At 19.9% G+C, this 16,533-nt stretch overlaps 3 protein-coding genes across 3 annotated transcripts in view; 2 read left to right on the plus strand and 1 right to left on the minus strand.

Moving 5' to 3' along the window:
* PRSY57_0923900 (hypothetical protein) overlaps positions 1–11 on the plus strand; it is a gene marked incomplete at both ends in the record, with an annotated part of 838 nt that extends 827 nt beyond the window's left edge. The window contains one exon of the mRNA XM_012907478.1: positions 1–11. This exon is cut by the window's left edge and continues 550 nt beyond it. Coding sequence (XP_012762932.1) covers positions 1–11 — 11 coding nt within the window.
* A 2,049-nt stretch (positions 12–2,060) lies between these two features.
* PRSY57_0924000 (protein kinase, putative) lies at positions 2,061–6,592 on the plus strand (the record flags this gene model as incomplete). Its single annotated transcript, XM_012907479.2, has 4 exons — positions 2,061–2,168; positions 2,352–2,455; positions 2,546–2,613; positions 2,772–6,592. The coding sequence occupies 4 exons, from the start codon at positions 2,061–2,063 to the stop codon at positions 6,590–6,592; spliced, it is 4,101 nt and encodes a 1,366-aa protein (XP_012762933.2).
* Positions 6,593–7,209: 617 nt separating this feature from the next.
* PRSY57_0924100 (protein kinase, putative) lies at positions 7,210–16,479 on the minus strand (the record flags this gene model as incomplete). The annotated part of the gene is made up of 1 exon (XM_012907480.2): positions 7,210–16,479. One exon carries the CDS (start codon positions 16,477–16,479, stop codon positions 7,210–7,212), a length of 9,270 nt encoding a protein of 3,089 aa, XP_012762934.2.
* Positions 16,480–16,533: the final 54 nt, after the last annotated feature.

Consider the following 16,533-nt stretch of genomic DNA (forward strand, 5'->3'; position numbering starts at 1 on the left):
TCTGTGATTAAATTAATCAATAAATTATAATATATAATTATTAATATATAAAAATATATATATATATATATATATATGTGTGAACATATATATATTTTTATTTTTTTATAATCAACCCATTTCCTACATTTTTATATATTTGTGTGTTAGATACACTTATATAATTAATTTGTATCATTTTGATATTGACAAAAAAAAAATAAAAAAAATAAAAAAGAAAGAAAATAATAAAAAAAAAAAATAATAAAATAAAATAAATGTGTGTTTATATAATATTTCATTGTACTATCACTTTGTGTTATAAAAAATATTTGTACATACATAGAAATATATATATATATATATATATATATATATATATTATATATATATAATCTATTTATTTATATATATTTATTATGTAAATATATATTATTCGATATTTATTTTTACTTTTATTTATATTTATTCTTTACACCTTTCCATATCTTTAATTAAAGAATCCTTACTTATATGGGTATATAGTTTGTAAGTTTTTTCACATTATATAAATTTATATTATACATATATATATATATATATATATATATATATATACATATGTTTATTTATTTATTTATATATGTATTTTTTTTTTTTTTTTTTTTTTTTTAAATAATAATTTATTTTTTTTTTTTTTTTTTTTTTTTTTTTTTTTTTTTTTTTTTTTTTTTTTTTTTTTTTTTTTTTTTTTTTTTTTTTTTTTTTTTTTTCACTTTTTTTTTAAAAAGTGTTTTTAATTTTCGAAATTCAAAAAAAAAAAAAAAAAGAAAAAAATATTCTTACATTTTATTTATAAACACCCAAATAAAACTTCATAGTAAATAAGCGTTTGCATTGTTAATAAGATTAATAATAAAGAATTAAACATCAAAAAATTAGACATATGACTTGTAATAATATTATATATATGTATACACAATTTAGACAAAATTTAAAGCGCGTCATGTGATCTAATGCATACGAAAATAAGAAGAAAAAATAAAATAAAATAAAAATAAAAGTAAATAAATAAATAAATAAATATATATATATATATATATATATATATATACACTTATAAATTGCCTTCATTTTATTATTATTTATTTTTTTTCTACTTTTTGTTTGAAATTTCTTTAATTTCTTTAATATCCATATTGGGTTCATCATATACACCTAATTCGAAATAGAAAGAAAAAAAAAAAAAAAAAAACACATCTTTTTCTAAATAAATAACATATATGATAATTATTATATATTCATAATTTTTCATAAGTTATAATAATTATCTAAGTCTTTTATATTTCCTATTTATGATGAACCCTTAAGTGGTCACAGAAATAAAATACCACATCTACATTATATATATATATATATATATATGTATATGTATACACATTATGCTTAATATTCTCGTCATAGGGTTTGGTGCTATTTTTATTTTATTTTATTATATTTTTTTTTTTTTTTTTGTAATATTTTTATGATTATCACATTTTTACATTTTATAGTTTTTTAATTAATTCTTCAATTTAAATATGTTAAAATATAAATAAAATAAATAAAAAAAAAAAAAGAAATTGAACACCCTTAAATATTTTTTTTTTGTTACAGCAATTAAAAAGATATATAAATATGAAGTGTTACAAAATAAATATATGTTAATGATTATAAAGAGAAATGGTGTTCTCATGACAATATTTCATATAAAAGGAAAAAATTGATTCTTTCTATTTAAATAAAATATATCTAAATATTAAAAGGCACATATAAATATATATATATATATATATTATTACTTGTAATTTATTATTTTATTTTTTTTTATGTTATCCCTCTAAATAATAACATTTATTTGGAAAAAAAAAAAAAAAAAAAAAAAAAAAAAGGATTTATTAATGCATTCATTATATTATATATATTATTTTTAATTTTTAACCTATTCGGAGATATCACATAACTTGGTCATTTTATTATTTAAAAAAAAATGTACATAATAAATATGAACGATCTTCTTTTCTATACGTAAACGTAAACGTAAACGTAAACAAGGATATATAATGAAAGTCACTTCCAAAGAAAATATCCTTTTGAAGTATAAAGAGAAAGATGAATTCATTTATCGTCAGCTACAAAATATATTGACTTCTCAACCCTTTAACAAAATTGTAAGCAAAAAAAATAAATTAAAACAAAATAAATTAAAATAAAATAAATTAAAATAAAATAAAATAAATTAAAATAAAATAATGAATGTATACACATGTGTATACATATATATATATATATATATATATATATATATATTTATTTATTTATTTATTTATTTTTTTTTTTTTTTATAATCAAAGCTAGAATATGAAAATGGAGATATTTACATAGGCACATCAAGAAATAAAAAAAGAAATGGATTTGGATACTACCTATATGTTAACATGAAAACCATATATCAAGGGTAAGTATTTTTAAATATATATATTTTATATTTGTATTCCTTTTTAAGACGTCTACATTTTTTTTTTTCTTTTTTTACCTTCTATAAAAGACAATGGAACGATAATACCAAAAATGGATATGGGACATTATATAATCAAAAGGAAGTTATATACTCAGGTAGAGACATAACATTTTTATGTAGACCATTATGTAAACATTTTTTTTTTTATACAAATATGGCTAATTTATTGTAGCATTATATATGTATATATGTATATATATATATATATATATATTTTTTTTTTTTTTTTTTTTTTTTTTTCTGAATTGTTCAGGTGAATGGTTAAATAACATTCCTCATGGTTTCGGTTGTAATCACAAAGATGGGAAATTATATATGGGTTGTTATAAATATGGATTTATGAACGGTGTAGGTATATTAAGAAAAAAGAGGAGTTTGAATTTTTGTTTGTTTGAATGGAATAAGAAAAAGTGTATGATAAGAATTTTTAAATATATGGATATATATTTATATATATATAATAATGATGAGCAAATATTATATCAAGAAAAAATGGATGCTATATTTCCATTTTATATTGATAAAAATATATGTAAAAATATACATGAACAGGTATTCGATAAATTATTTGGAATGTCTGATAAATTGATGAGTCATCTTTTGGAATCCATGTATAAGAAAAATAACAAGATTAATGAATGTGTGAATACTCAAGGGGTATTAAAAAAATATATTAATTATGATGACCATTTGAATTTTCTAAAAGAGATAATAAATAAAACGGATATATTCAATTTAAGAATTGATGATAATAATATAAAAGATGATAATAATATAAAAGATGATAATAATATAAAAGATGATAATAATATAAAAAATGATAATAATAATAATAATAATAATATAAATGATGATGATAATAATTATGATGATAACCATGAATTTCATTTTTTTAATAAATCCTCAAAAAATAAAAGTAATATGAACAAAAGACAGCATGATAAAAACAACACACAATCGGATTCTTCTTCTTGTTATAAGGGAACCAACAATTTTAGTAATATGTCCTATTCAAAAGAAACCTTATATCCACATGATATAATTAAAAGTAAAAGATTGTTCAATGAGAAGTTTTTATTTTATCATACAGATTCTTGTAACAGTGACTTCTGTACACAAACCGATGACGAAAGTGACAGTATTATGAATAAACATGAAATTAAAAAAATAAAAAAAATGAAAAATATAATAAAAATTAAACTACCAACAAATGTTGGGAAAGAAGAAATAATAAAAGAAGCGAATTACGATGGATTTGAAAATTATGAACAATATAAAAATTATGAAATAAATCAAAAAACTCAAAATGATATATTACGTTTTGAAATGTATCAACAATTAGCCCAGTTAAAAATAAATAGGAAGAAAAAAAAAGAAAAGAAAAGAAAAAAAGAAGAATATTATAAATTATTTATTTCGCATTATAATATAAACTCATCCACTTCTAACAATTTACAATTAGTAAATCAAAAAACAGAACATAATAATAATAATAATAATAATAATAATAATAATAACGTCATAATAAATTATGGTGTGTATTCCAAAGCTAGTTTGTTCTTTTATGAAAATTTATTTATTTATTTAAAAGAATTAAATAAAAAAAAAAAAATAGAAAATATTTATCAATGGGAAAGATACCATATTTTAATTTTATTGTATTTATTTAAATTAAATAGATATATAGAATCTTTTTCGTCTAACAAAATTAAAGGGATTCATTTTTTTTTTATTTTAAATAGTAAGGTTTTAAAAGAATTAGGAATAAACAATAAAGAACACATATTTTTTCTTATGAATATAATTAATACGTTTAATAGTATTCATAATATGTATTTACAAGTATTAAATCAAGAGAAGCTTATACACAATGATTACAAGTCTTCATGTGTATACCATTCTATAAATAAAAAGGAAGTTTTTATAATAAAAAAATGTGATAAGAGTATACCCCCAAATTTTTTTTTATGTTATTATAAAAATTCGCGTGTATATTTGAAAGGATTTACACATAAAAAGGAAAAATATATATATAAACAAAATGAAGAAAATGAACAGGATAAACAAAATGAACAGGATAAACAAAATGAGCAGGATATACAAAATGTACAGGATATACAAAATGTACAGGATATACAAAATGTACAAGATATACAAAATGAACAGGATAAAAAAAATGTACAGGATATACAAAATGAACAGGATATACAAAATGAACAGGATATACAAAATGAACAGGATATACAAAATGTACAGGATAAACAAAATGTACAAAAAAAATTACTAAATATAAATGTTACATGGGAAAAGGGTATTGAAAAAAAAGTTGATGAGAATGTGCAACCAACATATATAAATGATGAATGTAAAAATGAGGTACCTGATGATAATACAGATATAAATATTTGTATACATGTACAAAATAACAATGATTATAATAACCTTAATTATAATAAAAATAATAGTACAGACTCAAAAAAGATTTTACCAAGTTTTAAAAACAATCTACTCAATGCTGCTAAAAAGTTATTATATAATGAATCAATAAATGAAACATTGTTTAATAATCTGAAAAGTATAAAAAATAATTTCCTCAAGTTAGAAGAGGAACAAGATGAATATAAATCTGATGAACAAACCTTAGGAAACTTTGAAAATATGACAAATAAGTCTTTATCATATCAAGACAAAAAAAAAAAGATAATTGAACAGAATAAAATATATTCTCCAGAAGATAACACAAAGACAGAAATTAATTATAAAAATGATTGTGTGATTAATAATGTAAAGGAATATAAAAAAATGAATAAGAAGAAAGGTGAAAAAAAAAAACATATATATAATAATCCTATCAAATATAAAAAGACATATAATAATAAAACATATAATAATAAAACATATAATAATAAAACATATAATAATAAAACATACAATAATAAAACATATAATAATAAAACATACAATAATAAAACATATAATAATAAAACATATAATATAATTAATAAGTCAATAAGAAAAATTGAATATATAAAAGAATATTTAATAGTATCTAATTTAAGACATCCAAATATCTTACAATGTATAGGAAATATATTCGTTGATGACAAGGAGGATTGTGGCATTGTTTTTGAATATATAAAAGGGAAAACTTTATATGATTTTATATATAAAAAGGGATATAATAAAAATGAAGTAAATGATAAAAAGGTTAAAAATGATGATAATAATAATAAGAATGACCATAAAAATAACCACAACAATAACCACAACAATAACAATCATGATAATGTTAGCCGTAGGAACAATATGCATAATAATACGCTTAGGTATAAAGAAATCGTAAAATTATTCTTCGAAATTTCGTCCTGCTTATATTATATACATAAAAAAAATGTGTGTCATGGAAATATTAATAGTAAAAATATAATAATAACAAAAAAAGGGGATATTAAAATATATAATTTTGAATGTTCATTTATCGAAAGTTTTTATGATTATAAAATGAAAAAAAATAAAGAACAGAATAAAAGATATAAAAATTATTATGATATTTATAATAATATTTCTTTGAATGAACAAATGTTTTTACCATTTCCTTATTTTACTACAATTAATAATATAAAAGATAATAACTTATCCAACTTATTATCATTTAGTAATAACCATTTGTATTATTATTATTGTATTAATGAAAAGAATGATGAATATTATTACATGGCACCTGAAGTATTACGACAAGAAGAATATACAAAAAAAAGTGATATCTATTCCTTTGGTGTTATTATGTATGAAGTAATTTTTGAGAAAGCACCTTTTGAAAAAGACATTTCTCCTTTGTTTTTTTCAATACAAACTTGTTATCATCCAAGATATATTAACTTGGATACAGATCAATTGAATTTTTTATACGGGAACAATATATTCTCTTCTCTTTCTCATTCTCTTTTTATGAATATTATATTTTTAATTAAGCAATGTTTACATCCTTTGCCTACCTGTCGACCCACTGCAAAATATTTAAGCCATCAGTTTGAGCACCTGCTAGAAATAATTAACTGTTATAAAGTATTATAAAAAAAAAAAAAAAAAAAAAAAAAAAAAAAAAAAAAAAAAAAAAAAAAATATATATATATATATATATATATATATGATAATATAGCTGTACATATTTTTATAAATAACATGCTCCATGGTCTCATGTTCACATATATATATATATATATATATATATATATATATATATATGGATCACAGGAGATATGTCTTTATACAGCTCCTAATTTTTTATAACACAAATGTGTATTATATATATATATATATATATATATATGATGTGTTCATATATTCTTACTTATTTATTTATTTATTTATTCATACTTATTACCGATTAATTTTTTTTTTGTGTTCAAGTACAAAATTTTAAAGGTCATGAAATTAAATGGAGTCAATGCATTATAAAATAAATAAAAAAATAAAATAATAAATAAAATAAAATAAAATGAACATCCGTAAAAAAAAAAAATATACACTAATATATACATATATACATATATATATATATATATATATATATATATATATATATATATATATATATTATATAATATTTATATTGTGAATATTTTTAATATGCTCATATGTATGTAGTTAAATATTTAAAGATTATATAAATAAGAAAAAGAAATATTATGTTATTTTCTCTTTAGAAGTAAATATTCATCTGGCTGGTTCAAGAGCTGAACAATTTCTGATGCTGTTGGTCTTAAGTTAGGATCATAATTTAGACATAATCTAATTATATCAGCAAATGGGGAATTTTCAATTTTGGAATGTATACAAGGAGGTAATTTTTTTGTAAATACATCAACTAGCTTTTCATAAATTTGGTCTGATTCATCAAATGTTATAATATAATGTTGAAAAGGTGATGGTAAGTTCATCATTTCTTGGAATACACATCCCATAGACCATATATCCCATTTATATGATAATTTTGTATGATCTAAGAAATTATAATCACTACTTTGTTTTAATGGATGGCATGTTAATAATTCAGGTGGAGCATATATCCAGGTTGCTCCAGATACATTGGTAACAATACCATCTTCACATTCTTCTGCATCACCAAAATCACATAAATGTATATTCCAATCACTATCAATAATTAGATTTTCTGGTTTAATATCTCTATGTATAATTACATTTTTTTTATTTTTAATAGGTGTATGTAAAAAATTAATTACTTCAGCTAGTTGTCTACACATTTTTAATGATATATCTATACCAAGAACCTTTTCATCTTTATTCATATTATTTTTTATGGTATGTAAATCCAAACCATTTACTAATTTTGTAACTAACCAAATATCAAAATAACTATGTATAATACCACCACATAATTTAATAATATTAGGGTGATCACATTTTGCTAAGATTTTCCATTCATTTATTGATCTTTTTGTTAATCCATATGGATCTTGTCTAGCCATCTTATCTACTGGTACTTTAACAGCTACATGCATGCCTTTATACCATCCTTTATATACAACACCAAATGATCCTTCTTCAATTACAGTATATTTTAATTTATTACTATATTTGTTTGTATAATATTTCGTTTTTCTTATTTCCCTTTTCATTTTTCCATTGAAAAAATCTTTATTCGTAATTTTACATCCATTTAATCCAAAATCTTTCACTGAACCATCATTTAGAATATGTATACCATCTGAGTTCAAGAAATTATTATCACTAATATTATTATTATTATTATTATTATTATTAAGGATGTTATTTATATATTCATCATTTTTATCGTATGAAAAAACATCGATTTCTTCAAAAGTTTCAAAATATAAATCTTTTGGTTTAATAATATATGAAGTTAAGGATTGTAAATATCTTATATCACTTTCTAAACTTAATAATTGACTTTTCGACATTCTAAACATATTTTCATGATTCTTTTTTTTCTTTTTTGTTAAATCACTACTGTTCGAAATATATTTATAATTCCCTTGTTCTACATCATATGAATTTTGTTTATTATCATTAATATGATTGTGTTTGTTAACATAAAACCCTTTTCCTAAATGGTTATTGCATGCACCAATATTTTCAAGGATATTTGGGAAATTTTTATTCTTCATATTGTAATTTCCAATGGCTTGTTTGCTTTTGCTATATTTTTCTGGGATACTATTACTGTGTTGGTTTATAATATAATTATGACAGTCCATATTTCGATAGCATATCAGATTATTATTGTGCATATTTTTCACACCATTAATAATATTATTATTATTATTATTATTATTACTATTTTTGACGTTTATATTTTTCATATTCTCGTTTGAGTTATAGGATGACATAATTCTGTTTCCACCTTGAAGTTCATGATTATAATAATTATTACTAATACTATTAATATTATTATTATTGTTATTATTATTATTGTTATTATTATTATTGTTATTATTATTATTGTTATTATTATTGTTATTATTATTATTATTATTATTATTATTATTATTATTATTACTATTACCATTAATATTATTACTGTTTTTACTATTATTATCTATACTGCTCATATACTTCATACTCTTGTGAAGTTCATTATTTATAACGACCTCCGGATTATATTTAACAGGAACGTTAATACTACTTTGTATATTATGATTAAGAATTGTTGGGGAATTTAGGTTAGATATATCAATATTATTTTCTACATAATTTTTATTAGCTTGTTCCATTTTTTTATCAGCATTTATAATACCCTTATAATTTAAGGATGCCTTCATTAATACTACATTATTAATATCACCAATGTTTTTATTATTATTATAAACATAATTTTTTGGTATAATTTTATTATTTTGATAAAATGTATTATTTTTCATATTATTCATATTATCCATTATTTTTCCACTTTCAATTTTTTGATTTTTATCTATATAATTTATATCATGATTACTTTCACATTTTATTATTAAATTATCTTTATTTATAAATCTTCTTTCATTTATTTGATCATCCATATGTACATCTGACATTATCCTATCATTCATATTTCCATTATCTTCTATAAAATTTAATATCTCTTCATTTTTTGAATTTCTAGTCTTTCTATTTGGATTCATAAGTACATTATTTTTATAAGGATGAGCAGCATTATTCATTGTATCACCTCCCATACTTAATCGATCATCCACATGACATTTTAAAAAATCCATTTTGTTATTATTTATATCATGTAGTTTTTCATTTTTATTATACATACAATTGTTATTCAAACTATTATTTGGTATGTTTTTATTATTCGAAGCAATGTTCAGATTATTGTGGTAATAATTTTCTTTCATGTTATTATTAGGAATATTGCTATAACTATTATAATTATTATGAGCATTTCTAACGTTTTCTAAATAATTATTATTCCCATTATTAATGTACGTATTTTTATTTACTTGGAAGGATTCATCTGGTACATTTTTATTAAAATCGTTCTTATTGTTTAAATGTAGAGAGTGCTTAACAAAGGTACTAACACTATTAATATTATTTTTGTTCATATGGTTTATACTATTCATATGGTTTAAACTATTCATATGGTTTATGCTATTCATATGGTTTAAACAATTCATATGGTTTAAACTATTTACATTGTTTAAACTATTTACATTGTTTAAACTATTTACATTATTCATATTATTCATATTATTCACATTATTCACATTATTCAAATTATTCATATTATTCATATTATTCACATTATTGTTGTACATATTCGTTTCTATTATTACATTTGGACGCTTATCTTCATTCACCTTTTGGTTTGATAAGATCATATGAGAAGAAATTGTTATGCCGTTTTTTCCATGTGTATAAGTATACGAATCTTTATTAACTTTCATTTTATTTGTGATAATGTTATTATTGTTCATATTATTGTTCGCTTGAGTAACATTATTATTTGGAAGAGAATACATATTATCATTCACATTGTCTTTACTGTATGTATTTATAGAATCCCTCATATTATTTATTTTATTTTCCACAGGAATATTCATCATATTATTAAAAGTATATTCATTTTTTTTTACATTTGTATTATTTGAAACATTTGTTGGAATACCAACATTTGATATGAACGAATTCATATTGTTTGGTATATTGGTTCGGTTATTATTTATAAAATTGTTTATATTTTTATTTAACATTATATTTGTCATACTATCCTTAAGGAAATTATTTCTTTTATTGTTAGTAACAACTCCTAAATTAAAATTATGTTTATTCACATAATCATTTTCATTCATTTTTATATTATTATTTGGAATCGATATATGAAGAGAGTTTTTTTTCATATTTAAAAAATCCACATTATTATCATGTTGATCATTCAGCATGCTCCCTCGTCTTTCTTCCATTTGATTCAATGATTGATTCAACGAATGATTCAATGATTGGTTCATGGTTTGCTTTACACTTGATTCATTTTTCATAAATCCATTTATATTATTATTACTATGAATAATGTTTTCCATGTTATCATTACTCAATAATTTATTCTCTCCATATTCTTTATTTAAAATATTTAGCATATTTGGTATTACTGGTTTCTTATTATTTGTTAGGAAACCATTAAATCGATCACTAACCTTTACATTATTATTTATGTTATTTATATTATTCATACTATTTATATTATTCACACTATTTATATTATTCATACTATTTATATTATTCACACTATTTATATTATTCACACTATTTATATTATTCATACTATTTATATTATTCATACTATTTATATTATTCACACCATTCATATTATTCACACTATTTATATTATTCACACTATTTATATTATTCACACCATTCATATTATTCATATTACTACTTTCATTGGATGTAATATTTTTCCTATAGGCTAAATTATTATTTGGACTTATTGTTTGATAATTTTTATTATCTTTCATATGTGCAAAATCCATTACATTTTTATTCATCAATGATCTGTTGTTACAATCAACAAGATGATGATTATTATTTATACTCTTCATTTTTATGTTCATACACTTATTAGATGCCATGTTTTGTTTATTAATTAATAATTTTGTAGGATTATGAGCAAATGAATGAACTATATTGTTATTTTTTAATATTTGTAAATTGTTTCCATTTTTATTACATGTTATGTTATTATGTATAACGTTTATACTTTTTATTGTATTATTCATTGAATTCATATTTTTAAGGACGTCATTTTCCAAATTTTTATTTTTCTTCATAAAGCTATTTATGCTATTGATGTTGTTAAGGTTATTAAAACTATTCACAACTTTTGCATTATTCATACTATTAATACTATTCACACTATTTACATTTATTACATTTTTCATAACCTTATTCATGTTATTTATATTATTCATGTTATTTATATTATTCATGTTATTTATATTATTCATGTTATTTATATTATTCATGTTATTTATATTATTCATGTTATTTATATTATTCATGTTATTTATATTATTCATGCTATTCATATTATTCATGCTATTCATATTATTCATGCTATTTATATTATTCATGCTATTCATATTATTCATGCTATTCATATTATTCATGCTATTCATATTATTCATGCTATTCATATTATTCATGCTATTCATATTACTTTCTCCAACCATCGAATTTTTTCGAACACAATTATTAACACTATTCATATTATTAATATTGTGCACATTATTTAATATATCCATAGTACTTACAACATTTTTCATACTATTATGCTTCCTTGAACTATTTAATAAGTCCATTGTATTTATATCTTTCAAATTGTTTACATTATTTAAGATGTTTATATTATTCATATTGGTCCTTCCACATAAATTATTAGACATAATAAAATTATTTTTAAATTTTAAAGAGTCATTATTATACTGATCGTTAATATTATTTGGAAGCAGATCATTATGATTATTACTATTATTAATATTATAATTATTAATATTATTATTCATATTTTCATAGTTCATACTTGTATCACTGTATATAACGTCATTCTTCTTCATTCCGATAATCTGAGAATTATTCAGATGGTTTCCTATATCTACTTTGTTTGTATTATTATCATCACCTTTACTCATTCTTATATTGTGTAAATTATAATTATTCATGTTATACTCTCCAATGTTTTTCATACTATTCGAATGGTTGACATTGTTGAAGTTATTCATGTTATTTAAGTTGTTCATGTTATTTAAGTTGTTCATGTTATTTATGTTGTTCATGTTATTTATGTTCTTCATGTTATTTATGTTGTTCATATTATTCATATTATTCACATCATTCACATCATTCACACTACTCACACTATTCACACTATTCACACTATTCACACTATTCACACTATTCATATTATCCTTTATATATTCCATGTTAACATTACTAACATAACACTGTTGATCAAATCCATTTTTCATATTGTCGTGATTCGTTTTGTGATTATTATTATGTACATGCACACCTATATTATGATTAATCTTTTCATATGTGTTCGCCTTTATATCATGATACGAGTTGTTGGACATACATTTTTTTTGATCATCTAAATTAATGGAAGAATTATATTTAACATCTTTCACATCATGCACAGAAATATTAACTGAGTTAGATTCACTCATATTATTATTACTGTTCATATTATTACCATCCACATTATTATTAACATCGTCTTCATCATCATAAACATTATTTACATAGTTATCTTCTCCCATGTTATTATTAAAATCGTCACTTATAAAATTATCATTCGTATCGGTATCATGGATATCTATATAACTTTTATTCATATTATTATTTTTATGATTCTTTATTCTATTATTCATTTTTTCTTTATTTGAGAAACTGCCATAAAAAGCATGTTCATCTCTTACAGAATTATTCATTTTACTATAATATGGATATCGTTCATTGTTCATAATAGGAGATATATTTTTCTTTACACAATCGAACATATATATTTTATTATCACTTGAAATATTAAAATGATTATCATAATGGTAAATATTATTACTATTATTATTACTGTTATTTCGTTTTTTATAATTATTAAGATCAATATTGTTGTTCTTATCATCACCATGGTCATTTTTATCATCATCAATATTATTATTATTATTATTATTATTACCATTTGTATATTTCGTATTCCTATTATTCATTTTTGTTTTTTCGTCCAACGTATAATTGCATGAAAAGAAATTATTTATTCTTGCATTCTCTACATTTATATAATTATTTTCTAAGCTGTTTGAATGCTTTAAATTTTGTTCTTCTTCTTTTTCATATGAGTTATATGAAATAGGTCTATTCTTTTCGGACACACATGACTGATCCTTTTTATTATCATCACATATATCATTATTAATAAGAAAATTACTATTTGTTTTATTATAAAAAGATGATATATTATTATTAGATTCATTTGTTTTTATATTCTCATGATTTGAAGAAAAAATATCATTATTTAAATTATTCATATAATAATTATCATTATTTTTTCTAATATCTTCACTTTCATTCGTTTGAATTTTTTGATACGATAAATGACGTTTATAGTTATATTCACGTATTCCTTCTTCTACGTCTATAAAATGATCACTGTTTTTTTTCTTCAAATTGTTATTATATAATAAATCTTCATAGTTTATATTCTCCGTATCGTAACTATTGTGATGATCATCACAATGGTTATTATTACTAACACGGGTATTATTATATGTATTATTATTTGTATTATTATTTGTATTATTATTTGTATTATTATTTGTATAATTACTTGTATTATTATTTATATTATTACTTGTATTATTATTTATATTATTATTTATATTATCATTATAATTACTGCTAGCATCACACACATTTTTGTTATACGACAAAGACGAGATGTTTTTATATTCCATCTCAATATTATCATCATTGAAGAAATTAATAACATCATTATTATTATTAATACCTGCTTTATTAGTATAAGAAAAAATAGATGTATTAACTTCTTGATGCTTTAAAGATTCATCTAATGTAGAACTTTTATTTTTATAAATATAACCATAACAATTATCATTATTATTATCATTATTATTATTATCATTATTATTATTATCATTATTATCATTATTATTATCATTACTATTATCATTACTATTATCATTACTATTATCATTATTATTATCATTATTATTATCATTATTATTATCATTATCATTATTATTATTATGTTCGTGACGATGTGTTTGATTATTATCATCATCACAATCATCATTTAATACATTTCCAATAACTTGATCATTTGGATAATCACCTTCTAATTTATTATGTTCATCGTTTTCATTTTTCACTTTTAATTGTATCAATTTTTTATAATATTCATCATTTATATTAACAATATTGTTGGTATTTTTATTACTATCACTGTGTTGGTTAATATTATATTTATATATATTCGTAGCTTTATTACTACTACTACTATTATTATTATTATTATTATTGTTGTTGTTGTTGGTAACCATAATATTATCCGTATGGTTATCCATGGGTATTTTATCATTAAATGAACTAGATTTTGTATTTACATTATTATTATTATTATTATTATTATCAATATTATTTATATTAATATTATTACTATTATTATCTTTTGTAAAATTTTTCATTCTCTTATTTATTACGTTAAGAAAATCTTTATAATTTTCTTTGTCTTGCACCTTGCAAATTTCCTCCTGAGGTGTTAAGGAATTCATATCTTTATCCTTACTTTCAAACAAACAATTTTTATCATAACTATAATTATTACTATTAAAATTGTTTTCTATATTATTATTAATATTTAAAATATTCAATAATTTTTTATTTTCTAAAATTGTAATATCGGATACATTCGTGCTAATGTTGCTATTCATATGAGTATGTTCATTTATATTATTATTATTATCATTATTATTATTATTGTTATCATTATTATTATCATTATTATCATTATTATCATTATTATCATTATCATTGTTATCATTATTATTATCATTACTGTTTATATTATCAAAAGTATTAATATTTTCATTACACGAATCTCTTAATAACACAGGGTTATTCTTCAACTTTGACATTGTACCTTCATTTGTATATGAAGGAGAATTATAGAAATGATCATCATGGTGTGTATAATTATTATCTTTATCATATTTCTCATTTCCAAAATAATAATTATTATTACTTTTGGAAATACTATTATTTAGATTACTCGACATAATATGTTCGTTTAAAATATCATTGGTTGTATGAATAATTTCTTTATTATGTGAATTTATACTTTTATTATTTAATAAAAAATCTGTAAAGGCATAATCACCATTCTGTAGGTGATTAGAATTTAACTTATTAAAATTGATGTTGGTATCATTCATATTATTTCGAAGATTTATGTTACTTTTATCATTTCTATCAACTATATTATTTATATTATTTATATTATTAGTATCATTTGTATCATTTATATCATTTATATTATACTTTTTGATGTTTATAAATTTTTTTTCTTCCATATCTTTGTTCATATTATTATTACTTTCAACATTTTCATTATTAATATCGCATATATTATTTTTTCCACTTTTATTTAAATAATTGTTGAAATATTTAAACATATATTCATTATTAAGATTATTATTACTACTCTTAACATTATTATTATGGTTGTGATTTATAGTCTCTATGTTATTACTATTATTCATATATATGTTATACAAATTCTTTACACTATTATTCATGTGACCCATATGAATATCATCCTTAATACTATTCTCATTATTATATTTTATATTTTCTTTTACTCTATTTTTATTTTCTTTATTCTCACTAAAAATTTTTGAATTAAGAGTTACCTCATTCATATTCTATAAATATTTTTTTTTTATTTTTTATTTTATTTTTTTTTTTTTTTTTTT

The sequence above is a fragment of the Plasmodium reichenowi genome, chromosome 9 (assembly GCF_001601855.1).
Source record: "Plasmodium reichenowi strain SY57 chromosome 9, whole genome shotgun sequence".
In the NCBI taxonomy this organism is placed as follows: Eukaryota; Apicomplexa; class Aconoidasida; order Haemosporida; family Plasmodiidae; genus Plasmodium; species Plasmodium reichenowi.